A 15314-nucleotide genomic window follows, 5' to 3' on the forward strand; every position below is an offset into this window, starting at 1 on the left:
ACATAAACTTGTTTTTACTTATTTTATATACCCATATTTGAAGATAAAATAATGTGGACTGAATTTGATTATGTAATATATTTTTTTAAAAATATATTAATAAATTTTTTTAAATGTTGAAATATAACTATTTCAACAGGCCAAGGTTGTTATTTAAAAATCCTTTTTCATTTGCTTCCAGTTAAATAGTCCATGGTTGCCAGGGTGAGGGTGAAGGGGGGATGTTAACATGGAAACAAAGTGCATATTTTAATGATTGTTAGAGCTAGGTGATGACAACATGGGGGTTCACTAAATTATTCACTATATTTTTAAAAACATATTCCATAATAAAAAGTTAAAGGCCAGGCACCGTGGCTCACATCTATAATTGCAGCACTCTGGGAGGCTGAGGCAGGAGGATTGCTTGAGGCCAGGAGTTCAAGACCAGCCTAGGGAGCATAGACCCTGCTTCTACAAAAAAAGTTAGTCACAGGCTAAGTTCAGTGGCTCATGACTGTAATCCCACCACTTTGGAAGGCTGAGGTGAAGGAATTGCTTGAGGCTAGTAGTTAAAGACCAGCCTGGGCAACACAGTGAAACCTCATCTCTACAGAAATAAATACTAGTTGGTGTGGTGGAGTGTTCCTGTAGTCCTAGCTACTCAGGAGCCTGAGGTGGAAGAATTGCTTGAGCCCAGAGTTTTGAGGCTGCAGTGAGCCATGATCTTGTCACTTTTCTCCAGCCTAGACAACACAGCAACACCCTGTCTCAAAAAAAAAAAAAAAAAGCCATGCATGGTGACATGCACCTGTAAGTCCTAGCTACTCAGGAGTCTGAGGCAGGAGGATCACTTGAGCCCAGGAGTTCAAGGATGCAGTGAGCTATGATTGTGTCCTTGCACTCTAGCCTAGGTGACAGAGGGAGACCCTGTCTCATAAATGAATGAATGAATGTTTTAAACTTTTTACTTACCTAACTGACAAAAATGAAAAAGCAAAAAAGTGATGCAAAGTTGTAGGGAAACCAGAACTTTTCAGTGTTGTTGAGGGTGTAAATTCTTTTTTTTTTTTTTTTTTTTTTTTTTGGAGATGGAGTCTTGCTTTGTCACCCAGGCTGGAGTGCAGTGTCGTGATCTTGGCTAGTGAACCCCCACCTCCCGGGTTCAAGCAGTTCTGCCTCAGCCTCCCGTGTAGCTGGGATTACAGGAGCCTGCCACCACACCCGGCTGATTTTTGTATTTTTAGTAGAGACGGGGTTTCACCATGTTGGCCAGGCTGGTCTCAAGCTCCTGACCTTGTGATCCTTCTGCCTCGGCCTCCCAAAGTGCTGAGATTACAGGCATGAGCCACCACGCCTGGCGAGGGTGTAAATTCTTAACCACCTTTCTGGAGGACAGCTTAAACATAGAAATCAAAGTTCTGTCTTCAAAGTTCAGTGTTAAAACTCATGCTGTATTTTTTATTTCTAGCCATATATCTTAACGAAAGAATAAGACGGCTCTGAAGAACTGTGAGTTCAGAAACTGAGTTCCTGGCAGTGCTATTGTGAGGAGATGGAAAGCTAAATTTCCAAATAAAATCAGTTAAGCAGATGATGACACGTTGCTAAATGAGATACCATGCAGCCAGTAAAAGATTATGACAACAAGAAATGTTTGATATGTTATTAAGTGAAAAGGCAGGTTATTAAACAACATGCGTAATGACCAATCCATTTTTGAAAAATAAGTAAGGTTAGAGAAATTATCTTGAAAGCTATATTAAAATGCTAATTGATTATCTCAGGATTGTGGGTTGTAGAATTGCTTTATTTTCTAAGGTGCCTTTAGTTGAGGTATAGTTTATGTAGTAAATAATAAAACTAAAATTATATGCAAGACCTTTTTTTGACAATTTCCAGTAGTTTCTTCTGCTGTTAAGCTTTTAAAATGCCCGCAAAAAAAGAAGTCCACGAAATCATTGATAATTTTTTGACACTATTTGATTATGATTTAATGTCAGTCTTTGAATTTTTTTTTTTTTTTTTTTGAGATGGAGTCTCACTCTGTCACCCAGGCTAGAGTAAGGTAGCGCAATCTCAGCTCACTGCAACCTCTGCCTTCTGGGTTCAAGCGATTCTCCTGCCTCAGCCTCCCGAGTAGCTGGAATTAAAGGCACGCACCACCACACCTGGCTAATCTTTGTATTTTTAGTAGAGACGGGATTTCACCATGTTAGCCAGGGTGGTCTCAAATTCCTGACCTCAAGTGATCCATCCGCCTCAGCCTCCGAAAGTGCTGGGATTACAGGCGTGAGCCACAACACCCAGCTGTCAGTCTTTGAATTTTGGATAAAGCATATATTTTATTTCTTCTTTTGAAGTGGAGGTTTTAATTTTTTAATGTTTACATTTATCATATCATATAATTTAAATGATATATGATATAAATTAAATCATAATTTAAATATATTTTAAATTTACATAAATCATATCATATAATTTAAATCATATAATTTATCTCATATGATTATATATCATATCATATAATTTAAAGAGTCAAAGAATAATTAAAAGGGTTTTACAAAAAGAAGCAGTCTTGGCTGGGCAGGGTGGCTTAACGCCTGTAATCTCAGCACTTTGGGAGGCAAAGGTGGGTGGATTGCATGAGCCCAAGAGTTTGAGACCAGCCTGGGCAACATAGCGAAACTCCGTCTGTAAAGAAAATACACAAATTAGCCAGGGGTGGTGGCCCATGCCTGTAGTCCCAGCTACTCGGAAGGCTGTGGTGGGAGGATCACCTGAGCCTGGGAGGTAGAGTCTGCAATGAGCTGAGATCGTGCCACTGTACTCCAGCCTGGGTGACAGAGTGAGACCCCGTCTCAAAAAAAAAAAAAAAGAAGCAATCTCATACTTGCTTTTTGCAGGCCAGTATTTTCAAACTAATTCTTTTTTTTTTTTTTTAGACAGGGTCGCACTCTATCACCCAGGCTAGAATGCAGTGGTGGTGGGATCATAGCTCACTGCAGCCTTGACCTCCTGTGCTCAAGCAATCCTCCCACCTCAGCTTCCTGAGTAGTTGGGACTACAGGTACACGCCACCACGCCCAGCTAATTTTTGTGGTTTTTGTAGAGACAGGGTCTCACATTGTTGCCCAGGCTGGTCTCATACTCCTAGGCTCAAGCGATTCACCCACCTTAGCCTCCCAAAGTGCTAGGATTACAGATGTGAGCCACCATATCTGGCCGCTAATTCTTGAGTGTTCAGTTTTGGCATCTTTACATGGGGAAAGATTTATCTCTTTTTCATTCTCCTCACCCGCACCATGAACCCACAGACTTTTTATCCCACCATTCTACTAATGTAATGATTGTTGTTAGATTAATTTACGGGATCTACATCATTAGTTTACATTAGTTTACCATAAAGAGGTTTTATTAGATTCTACATCTCATGATTGATCCAAAAGAAGTTTAAAAAACAAAACAAAAAAAGGCCTTGTAGGTCTTAACTCTTACTTAGCCTCACATTTATTTGATAGTTTGAGTGGGTATTTTAAAAATTGAAGATAATTATAAAAATTTTAATGTAGACAGTATTTTTTCTCAGAATTTTGAAGGTGCTGCTCTGTCTTTTGCAGTTGGAGAGTCTGATGCCATTCTGATTCTTAAATCTTTTATATAAAACATGTTTTTACTTTTGGCAGGAAGCTTTACCTTTTCTTTCTTTCAAGTGTCCTGAAACTTCACTGTGATGTATCATGGTATAGGTCTACTTTTATCCACTGTCCTGGACACTTGCTAGGCCTTTTCAGTCTCGAAGCTCATGACTTTCAGGTAAGAGAAATTTATGTCTAAGACCTGTTTTTTGTTTTTTTTTAAAGCATCCTGTTATTTTTACACAGATGCAGTGTCTGCAGAGGCAATAAATGATGTTTAAAAGTTTTCTTCTTCCCAGAGAGTCTCTTCTCTCCTAATTGTGTTTTTTTCTGGCTTCTCGGAGATACTATCCTCAAATTCTCTGGTAATATGTGACTCTGCTCAAACTTCAAGACTAGGGAACTGAAGACTGACAGGTGTTTTGAATTCCTGGGTAGGACTTGTTGACCTTCATTGTAGGGTGATCAAACTGAGATTCTTTTTTGGGGAATCCCAAGATTCCCTCAGATAGGAGTCTTTTACTAAAAATTACAGAGAGTGCTGGTGCCTCTATTTCCTTAGTGAGTCTCAAAAATACTTCCATGCACATTCAGTGACTTTAAAAAACCCATGTCTCATTTTACCTGGAAATATAATACTTTTTGTTTTTACTGGCATTTCACAAAGAATTTTTGTTGTTGCTCGGTGTTTGAAGATACTCATGTAGTATGTATTCAAAAATTAGGAAAGACAATGGGCCTCAAAAGCATATGCTTCGCCAGTCATGGTGGTTCACACCTATAATCCCAGCACTTTGGGAGGCCGAGGCAGGCAGATGGCTTGAGCTCAGGAGTTCAAGACCAGCTGGGCAACAATGGCAAAACCCCGTCTCTACAAAAAATACAAAAGTTTTCCAGGTGTGGTGCCATGCACCTGTATTCCCAGCTACTTGGGAGGCTGAAGCAGGAACATCGCTCAAGCCCAGGAGGCAGCGGTTGCAGTGAACTGAGTTTGCACCACTGCACTCCAGCCTGGGCAACAGTGTCAGACCCTGTCTCCCCCCGACCAAAAAAAAAAAAAAGCATATATATAATAAATTGTGTATGTGTAATTTTCAAGTGGATAGTTTTTATCAGATTCCTGATTCCCTGATGAGCCCAAAGAGATTTCAAACAAAACCAAAATACAAACAAAAGCCATTGCCTAGAGTAGTGGTCCCTATTCTGAGATGTGCATCAGAGTTATTCAGGCTTTTTAGCCATATAGGTCTTTAGCCCCTATCTCTATACCACAAGAAGAAAGTTGCAGAAAAAGTTCGTTTAAACAGTTTTCCTTGTGTCAACCATCAGGTGGTAGAATTGGCCCAGAACAGCTTGGTTGTACTACTGGAAAGATCGCATCCATTTCTATATACCAGACACTAGTCAGATGTTCATAGTTCAGAAGCACTTTTGTCCTGAATAATTAAGAGTTCCATTTCAGCTAAATCAACTTTTTTCTGTCTCAGCCCCATTTTATTTGAACTAGAGGGTCTACCACGGTGATTCTGAGAGTTTAGAGCACAGTCATCCCTTGGTATCTATGGGGGATTGGTTTCAGGATCCCTATGGATACCAAAATCCATGGATGCTCAAGTTCCATATATAAAATGATGTAGTGTTTGCATATAACCTACAGACATCCTCCCATATACTCTGACTCATCTCTAGATTACTTTTAGCACCTAATCCAATGTAAATGCTATGTAAATAGTTGTTATACTGTATCGTTTAGGGGATGATGACAAGAAAAGAGTCGGTACATGTTCAGTACAGAGGAAACCATCCTTTTTTTTCTCCTAATTATTTTGGACCCACAATTGTCTGAATCCATGAATGTGGGTCCCACTGATAGAGAGGTCTGACCATATTTCAAAATTTCCTGAGATGCATGTAAAAAATGTATATTCTGGGATTTCACTTTTCAAAAGGATTCAAAATCCTTGGATCTCAAGAGGGATTCTACATTTTTGACAGAGATCCTCAGTTCTTATGCAGATGACTAGTGGATTACATTTTGAAATACGCTAATCTCAGTTTGCTACTGATAATACCCATAAGGATTTGGTTTTTTTTTTTTTTGGAGGAAAGGGAGAATTGGGAAAGTTGATTGTCTGCCTGCTTTTTGTTGTTGCCCAAATATAGTTTGCCCCTGAAAGTCTGGTAATAAGGATAAGCAGTATACCATTTAGATCAGATAGCCAGGACTACACTTTAGAGGGCCCAGCTGTGGCTTTCTTCTAGCCAAACCCCTTTCCACAGGATGAGGACTCCCAGAAGACATGTCTACCTGAAGTTCATGCAGCCCCTTTTAGAACATATTCTGGGTAGTCAGTACCCTGGAATTCCTTCCCCAAAGGCCCACTTCCAGGCCTAGTACAGGACTCCTCCCTCATCAGATCCAGTGTGCACACACCTAAGTCTAAGGGACAGATAACCAAGGGATAGCTTCAGTTTTACCAGATAGTCGCTTACCTTCACCATTTTTTCTCTCCACCAATAAATTCCTTTACCTTTGCTATTCCATATTAACAGCTCTCAATGAGATTCCTTTGATGTTGAGGAAATGACCCTTCAACCTATAGTTAATTTTCTGTAATTACATCTGATGATGAAGCTGCAGTGTTTTAATGGCAATAAATTTTGTTAGAGCAAAGGAAAGCTGCAGCTTTCCAAACAGTTGGGAAGTTGTGGTTCTTCTGCCATACTCCTCCTTTATAACAGCCAGGAAGAAGGAAGACACATGTTCCATATGATTTCTTCAAAAAGGTCTGGGGGAAAAAGAGAAAGGAAGAGATTAACTGACTTAACACTTGGAGCTATAAATCGTGTGTTGCAATATGGCGATAGGATGTTGCATCAGAACGTGGCAGTTGTAACAATGCAGTGGGTATCACAACCTTGAGGAGGCCTTTGTGGTGCTATATGCCCTTTTCCTAAAGATTCAACTCCAAGTATAGATCCCTCTGTTCGGCCAAGGAGAATGGTATTATTTAAATTACATTGTACCTCACTATAAATCTGTCCACTTGGTCTAGGGCACAGGAATATAGTTGAAGATCTGCTTGGGCCAGACATCATTGTTCTGAGTCCCTGCATCCCTGCTGATTCTTGTTGTCATATACAAGCAGGGAAGTGCTGAGGTTTCTTCACTTCTTCCTGGAAGTCTTTCAGGAAAGCTGGGAGGTATTATGGTGAGGCTGTAATGTCTTTATTCTCAGAACCGTTAGTTTTGAAAGTGTATGTAATATTTCCTGAATATTTCACATTGCCTTTATCTAAAGAATTGAAAGATTGTGACTAGGAGTTTGTCCCTGAGAAACAAGGATGAGGGTAGGAGACGTGGAGCATATTTTAGCAAGATTCTTAATAGTCAGAGTAGATATTTGGTAGCTAATTCTTGTTTTTGGTTTTGGTTTTTTACTCTTCCACTTTATTGTAGGAGAAAATTCATGGTGCATGAGAGAAATGAAATAAGTGACAGAATGTCAAAATCAAACTTCATATTTAAAACATAAACTCTTGAGGGCAGAGCTGATGACTTAATTGTGTGTGAGTAGAATTGGTACTAGCATGGTTGTGGGTTTGGGAGTTTGAGGAAACTTGAGCAGAGAAGTGGCAGATGATGAAAATAAATCAGTTTTAATTCTGATAAAACTGGTTTTGGAAAATGTGGTTTAGATTTAAATGTGGCACAATTTTTTCAATACTAAACTCTACAATTAGTCAGACTTGCCCACCCAGTAACAGGTAGCTTTTGACCTCCTTAAGCCTCCTCATGTGAGGGTCTTGTGCTGTAAAACTCCAGGGATTGAGGACTAGAGCCTTGTTCTAAAGGATGGGAAGAAAGGGAAAAGAGATGAGTGAGGCATACCATTCCTCTGTCCTCCTCCCCACTAAGAGAAGCCCCACCTTCTCCCCAGGGGGAGTTGGGGAGAGAAGGCAGAAATGTTATACCCGACTGGCACTCCCCCCATGCAGAAGGAAACCTCATGAGTGGGAAGCAGCATTCCTCCCCCACTGTGAGTGACAGTGATATGCTGGCCTTTGGGCTATTATAACAGGATGGAGACTCTTAGCAAAGTTTTAATGATTTATAAATCATTTTCATCATTTACAGAACTATGGAGACATTCTCTCAAGATAGTGTGTGTGATAGTATGGTTTTTAAGTTCATACCTTCTAGAAATACCAGCAAAATATTTACAGATAAACTGATAGGGTGTCTGGGGTTTACCTCAAAATTATCCAGGAAGAAGAGGGGTGTAATGTAAAAAGATTGTCCATGATGGGTGTTACTTGTTGAAATTAGGTGATGGGTACATAGAGTCCATTATATTATCTCTAGTATAATGAAGATTTAGTTTGAATCTAAACTTTGCTACTAGCTATGTATGTCCTTAGCAAGTTACTCTTCCTGAGTCTCCATTTCCTGATCTGTAGAATGAGAAAAGTAAATACTAAAATCTATCACATAGGACGGTTGTTATGATTCAATTAAAATAAGTTACAGGCCAGGTGTGGTGGCTCACACCTGTAATCCCAACACTTTGGGAGACTGAGGCAGGCAGATTGCTTGAGCCCAGGAGTTTGAGACCAGCCTGGGCAACATGGTGAAACTCCGTGTCTACAAAAAATAAAAAAAAATTAGCCAGGCGTGGTGGCACACGCCTGTAGTCCCAGCTACTCAGGAGGCTGAGGTGGGAGAATTGCTTAAGCCTGGGAGGCAGAGGTTGCAGTGAGCCAAGATCACACCACTGCACTCCAGCCTGGGTGACAAAGTGAGACTGAGACCTGTCTCAAAAAATAAAAATAAAAATAATTATAAGCCCATTATATAACACATAGAAGGCACTCAAAAATTAGTAACTATGATTATACCTGTAAATAGAAAAATAATAAGGCATCTTCTTCCTTAAACATGGAATGTTTGCTTTTTGGCGTGTGTGTGTTTCCCCCATTTGACTATATTAACTTGGATTTTGTTTTAACAGCTCAGGTGCCTAAAAGGCCAGAGGGGCTTCTCAGGCCAACCTCCTTTTGATGGAATCCACATTGTCAACCATTTAATAGGAGATGATGAATCATTCCATTCCTCCGATGAAGATTTTATAGATAATTCCTTACAGGAAACTGGTGTTGGTTTTCCTTTGCACGGAAAATCTGGCTCGATGTCTTTGGACCCCGCAGTGGCAGATGGTAGTGAGAGCGAAACAGAAGACAGTGTGCTGGAGACCAGAGAGAGCAACCAAGTGGTTCAAAAGGAGCAGCCCCCGAGAAGAAGAGAGTCGTATTCAACCACTGTCTGACCATCACTGTGACCTAGACTATGGATTTATTTAAGGGATCAGTTATCATATGATTAGGGCTTTTTGGAAATAGTTTGTTTCATATGTACATATATATATATATATATATTTTACAGTCTTATCTGCCTTTTTATCTTTGCCAAATCTTTACCACTGATTTACCATTGCCATAAAGTAGACTGGTATATGGTTAAGGTGTAAAACAAGGTTCTAACAGTATTATGAATATTAATGTTTCTTGTTTAGAAAATGCAACTATATCTATATGTGGGAACCATTCTGAAGTTCAAAACTATGGAAAATTGAATTTTCTTCGGACAAAACTGCTCTTGTGCAATATTTTATGCTCAGTGAGCAAATTGTGTATTTATGTTTATCAATTTGTTCTCAAGGTGGCTGTCTACAGACACTTGACCAAGACATACATCTGATTTACCTTGTGTTTTGTTTTTTTTATTGTTTTTTTTTTTAAGACGGAGATTCACTCTGTCACCTAGGCTGGAGTGCTGTGGTGTGATCTCAGCTTACTGCAGCCTCTGCCTCCCAGGTTCAAGCAATTTTCCTGCCTCAGCCTCTCGAGTACCTGGGACTATAGGTGTACACCACCACGCCTGGCTAATTTTTTGTATTTTTAGTAGAGATGGGGTTTCACCATGTTGGCTGGGCTGGTCTCGAACTCCTGACCTCAAGTGATCCACCCACCTCAGCCTCCCAAAGTGCTGGGATTACAGGCGTGGGTCACTGCACCCAGCCTACCTTGTGTGTTTGTGTCTGGGAGGTTTTTTTATTATTATTTTTATTTTTTCATGAAAATTATTGGTGGGCCACTGGAAGTCCCCACACACAAAGCCTTTATTCTATATAATTTCATAAACACAAATTCATGATTATCTGTTTTGAGAGTTTTAAGTTTTGTTTTAATATTTAACTTTTATGTGCATATGATGCTTCCATGTGTTGGTTACTAGAGTAGTAGGTTAACTACAGACATACTGTTTATTTGTACATATTTATAAATCTGTACCACCTAACATTGAACATCATTTTATATGAAGAACATACATGTTGCACAATGACTGCTTTCAGCATCTAACAGGACTTCTGTAAATAATAGGTTAAAAGTTAAAAATAAAACACTGATGTTTTAAGAGCTTTAGTATTTTGCTTAGCATTCAACACTAGCAGATTCATAACTGATGCCTGTTCAAAAACACTATTGGTGGAATCTTTTATTTCATGTGTATGTAACTACTAAATTTTTCATGACTGAAGAGGTTATAGCACATATTAGTGCTAATATTCTGCTGAATATAATTTAAGCAATGGGCTAAGGTCCAAGAAACATAGCAATTATATCTACAAATAATCTATTAACATGATCTTCAGAATCTCTAGTTTTTGTTCTATAGATAAAGCCATAAGAATCCTTTCCTACCAGTTTTTCCTGTATCATTTAGATATTATTTCCTAGAGAACAGGATGCCTGTCACTGATAGAGAAAACACCCGAATTATACTTGCACTATGGAAAGACGACATGAATATGTTGACTGGGTACTTTCTACTCTCATTTTTGTTAGCCTATAAAAAAACATTTTGTTAACCTATGGAAAAAGCCTTGGAAGAGAAAAGTAGAATTCGGTATGTATGGAGGCACAGTTTTGCACAGTATGTTGCATGCGGCAAAAAAAATTATGAAATAGAGTAGAAGAGATAAAAGTAGTTTTCTGTCAAAAACTAGGAGTTAAGCCTTCAGGTACATTGTGGACTAGGCTTTCCAGCAAGGTTTTTGTAGCTATTTGCTTGCCTGAGAAATGAAATTGAAAACATACCCCTGTGTCTGTCCTTAACACCAGGCTAAATTCTGGTGGTTAAATAACTTATCCGTGGTTACAAGCTAGTAAGTAGCAGAGCCAAGATTTTTTTAAATATAGAGACAAGTGTCTCACTGTGTTGTCCAGGCTGGTCTTGAACTCCTGGCCTCAAGTGGTCCTCCTGCCTCAGCCTCCCAAAGTGTGGGGGTTACAGGTGCGAGCTACTGCGCCCAGCAAGAGCCAAGATTTTAACCTAGATCTCCCTAACACCAAAGCTTTTGAAAAGGTTCAGCTGAAGAATTTCTCAATTCTCTGTTTTGTTTTTATTTTTGTTTTTTGAGATGAAGTCTCACTCTGTAACCCAGGCTGGAGTGCAGTGGTACGATCTTGGCTCACTGCAACCTCCACCTCCCGGGTTCAAGCGATTCTCCTGCCTCAGCTCCCAAGTAGCTGGGACTACAGGTGCACGCCACCACAACTGGCTAATTTTTGTATTTTTAGTAGAGATGGGGTTTCGCTATGTTGGCCAGGCTGATCTCAAACTTCTGACCTCAGGTGATCCACCCGCTTTGACCTCCCAAAGTGCTGGGATTACTAGACGTAAGCCACCACACCTGGCAATTGCCTGCTTTTTTGACATTGTAATTTAAATGAATTTGATTTAAATGTTTCCTGAATATATATACAGATAGATATATGAGTATCAACACTTACAAGCTCTACACAGTCTGTAAGTGTAGATACTACTTACTCGTAGGATTGTCTTGTGCTTTTGGGGATTTTTGTTCGGAGTTCTATACTATCAGCCCAGAAAGCTATCAGTGTCCAAGTGAAGTGAGATGATGCATGGCCACATTATTGCTTGGACCCTCACATCAAGAAATCTGAATGATCTAGACCAGGGGTCAGCAAACTGCAGCCTACAAGCTATTCCAGTCAGCTGACAGTTTTTACTTTTTTAAATAGTTGGGGAAAAAAATTCCAAAGACTGATATTTTGTGTCACATGAAAATTATATGAAATTCAAATTGCAGTGTCCATAAGTAAAATTTTATTGGGGCACACCCATGCTCACCCTTTTAAATATTGTGTATGGCTGCTTTGTGCTACAGTAGCAGAGTTGAGTCATTGCAAGGGAGACCATATGGCCCAGGTAGCCTAAAATATTTATCTGATCCTTTACAGAAAAGGTTTGCTAACCCGTGATAACAGATACTCTAAAATGCAGGTTTTTCTTCTTCAATTTAGCTCAGTGGTAGGTCAAATTGTTTGCTTTTGCTACTAATCTTATGATTTGGAAACATGAAATTTCATGGTGGATCTTATACTCAGAACTATTCAAAAGGGAAAACATGCCAGCCATTTTATATGATGAAGTCTCTTATTCCATAGAAAACTGTAGAAAGATATCTGTATCTTTGGAGAAGGAGAAAGAAAGGAAAGAACTCCAGAATCCCATCACTGTTCTTTAAGGCATGCATCATAGACCTTTAAGGGTATGCTTTATTGAATAAAGGTTTTAGTTTGACTTTAAGATAAGAAATTTTCTAGAATCATGTTTGAATTCTAAACTTTGATATTCTTAAGTACCATTTCTGATTAGGAATTAGGTGTTTAAAGAATCATGGTAAGGAAACCTTAATCCGTTGAAACTCTTGTAATTTGGACAACAAAAAACTAGAAATAACACTCTTTTCTTTGAAGATCTGATTCAAATACACCTTAGAAGAGTTTAAAATCTCCCAGGCCTTTAGGATGCAATAGGATATTATGCCCTGGTTTGACTCCTTTTCATTCAAATTAATGTAAGTATGTTGTTCAAGACTTTGAAGCATTGAACAATGTTCTCTTGATGAATTTTATTTAATCACTGACATTTTGTGATATTTAAATGTTATTAAGTTAAACACTTAGAGTTGAGTAATATTCAGGGGAGAAAAGTGAATGAAATAACTCATAATAAGAAAGCTTGCTCCCTTGGGATAATTACCTTCCTGGCGTCATTGCCATCCTGGGTTAACAAGCTGCGAGTAGAGGATACAAGTGATGTGAATAAAATGGAAATTGCATTGAATTAATGAAACACACTTTTAGATCAAGAAAACACTTCAACAGCCTTTTTAAAAATTGGCACACTCCTATAGTCCCAGCTACTCAAGAGGCTGAGGCAGGAGGATCACTAGAGTACAGGAGTTTGGGGCTGTAGTGTGTAATGATCACACCTGTGAAAGAATAACCACTGCACTCCAACCTGGGCAACATGGCAAGACCCTGTCTCTTTAAAAAAAAAAAAAAAATTTCTTCCTGGGAAAAGAAGTCAAAGATGTAACTTTACACAAGTTCTACCCCCACCGTCTTTTTTGTTTGTTTGTTTGTTTTTTGGCTAGATACTAGGTATTCAGTGTTTGCTAACTGAGATGTCAGGTTTCAACTAATCAGCCAGTTACTTGGGAAGGAGAAAAACTTTTTCTCAACTCTGAACATGATGCAGCTTGTTAACTCTCCAGATAGTGCCTTTGATTGAAAATAAGGTCTACACCTTTTTAAGTATATTATTTCTGACATCATAAGAAATAACTTAGTTCCTTATTCTCATTTATCTTTTATATAATACACTGTAATATTCAGGTTTAAAGTAAAATAAGTATATGAATTATATTTTGGTAAAACTGTTTCATGACCAGCTTGATTAATGTATATTAACATACCAGACATTGACAGCGAACATTTCATGAAATCAATTATTTACTTACTAAAACAATGAGTTTTAGCTTGAAAGTTACTGCTGCTCTATTATTAACAAAACTAAGTTTTAAAAATTAATTTTAATTCTACTGAAATTTAATTTCTGGTTAAAGGTATAGTGAATGCTATTTATGATCCAAGTTTTTACATCACATCCATTGATCTGCCTATCCCTTCTTTTTACTCCAAAGAGGAGATGATAGAATAATACATTCAGTATACTACCAAGAAGCAAAGTTATAATGTGTTTCATTTTACTGTTGGAATTTTTTATTGTAACATTGTATGATAACCTGAAATGTTTACTTGTGCCTTTGCTTTAAACAATTAAAGTTTTCCATTTTATAAGAATTTCTGTTTCCTTCAGCTTTTCAACTTTAAAAGAGGAGGGGCATCAAAACACTGTTAATGAATGGGTGGGGCGCAATGGCTCACACCTATAATCCCAGTACTTTTGGAGGCTGAGGCGGGCAGATCACTTGAGCTCGGAAGTTCGAGAGCAGCCTGGCCAACATGATGAAACCCTGTCTCTACTAAAAACACAAAAATTAGCCAGGTGTGGTGGTGCATGCCCATAGTCACAGCTACTCAGGAGGCTGAGGCAGAAGAATCGCTTGAACCCGGGAGGTGGAGGTTGTAGTGAGCCATGATCACACTACTGCACTCCAGCCTGGGCAACAGAGCAAGACTCTGTGTCAAAAAAAAAAAAAAAAAAGGTTGGCCTGATGTGAAATGTTCATTAGCGAAGTTTGTGCTCCAAAGGTGCAGGGACTACATCCACCTGGTCCACCCACATATTTTTAGTGCTAAACAGAGAATCTGGCACGTGATTGCATTCAGTGAATTTTTTTTTTTTTTTTTTTTTTGAGACGGAGTTTCACTCTTGTTGCCCAGGCTGGGGTGCAATGGCACGATCTTGGCTCACTGCAACCTCCGCCTCCCGGGTTCAAGTGATTCTCCTGCCTCAGCCTCCTGAGTAGCTGGGATTACAAGAATGCGCCACCACACCCGGCTATTTTGTATTTTTAGTAGAGACGGGGTTTCTCCATGTTGGTCAGGCTGGTCTCAAACTCCCGACCTCAGGTGATCCATCCGCCTCGGCCTCCCAAAGTGCTGGGATTTCAGTCATGAGCCACCACGCCCGGCCCAGTAAATATTTTTTAATTTAATGAAAGACCATCTTTAGTGAAAGATGTCTAGGTTTGTTTCCTTCAGGAACATGGTAATTTTTTGGAAATATCAATAGCAGTATTTTCATCTCACATTGTACTTTAGGTTATTAGCAACTAATTCAATAAATACATTCAATTATATATAATTTGAATACACCTATAGATACTATCATAAAAGGAAAGTTATACCTTCTGCGTCTTTATCACAATGTTAATGTCATTTAGTTCACAAGCAAGAGCTTACTATATATTCTGCTTTATTCCCAACAGGAATTAAGACACGTTTTGAAGATACCTGAAATATGACAAGCTGTAATCCAGGGAGTCTCCACCTTGGCACTGACATTTGGAAGTAGCCAAATAATTCTGTTTTGGAAGGCTCTCCTGTACATTGTAGGATGTTTTGCAGCATCCCTGGCCTCTACCCAGTAGATGCCAGTAGCACCCCCTCCTTTAGTTGGGACAACCCAAAATGTCTCCAGACATCGTCAAATGTCACCAGCAGGAAGGACAGAGAATGAAAATCACTGCTAGTTGAGAACCACTGCTATAAATTTAGAATTGGGTCATAAAAAGAGCCACTCGGGCCAAATGTAAAAATATATACATCATTTGGGGTTTTGTACATGGGGCAGAGCAG

At 39.0% G+C, this 15314-nt stretch overlaps 1 protein-coding gene across 5 annotated transcripts in view; it reads left to right on the plus strand.

Moving 5' to 3' along the window:
* Positions 1–13853, plus strand: part of EVI5 (ecotropic viral integration site 5) — a 289476-nt gene extending 275623 nt beyond the window's left edge. For all 5 annotated transcript variants that reach the window (XM_032155352.2, XM_032155353.2, XM_058439572.1 and 2 more), the window contains one exon: positions 8630–13853. In XM_032155352.2, the coding sequence (XP_032011243.1) occupies positions 8630–8944 (315 nt within the window). In that variant the 3' untranslated portion in view covers positions 8945–13853. The remainder of the gene's footprint in view (positions 1–8629) is intronic.
* Positions 13854–15314: the final 1461 nt, after the last annotated feature.

The sequence above is a fragment of the Hylobates moloch genome, unplaced genomic scaffold, assembly GCF_009828535.3.
Source record: "Hylobates moloch isolate HMO894 unplaced genomic scaffold, HMol_V3 SCAFFOLD_5, whole genome shotgun sequence".
Lineage (NCBI taxonomy): Eukaryota > Metazoa > Chordata > Mammalia > Primates > Hylobatidae > Hylobates > Hylobates moloch.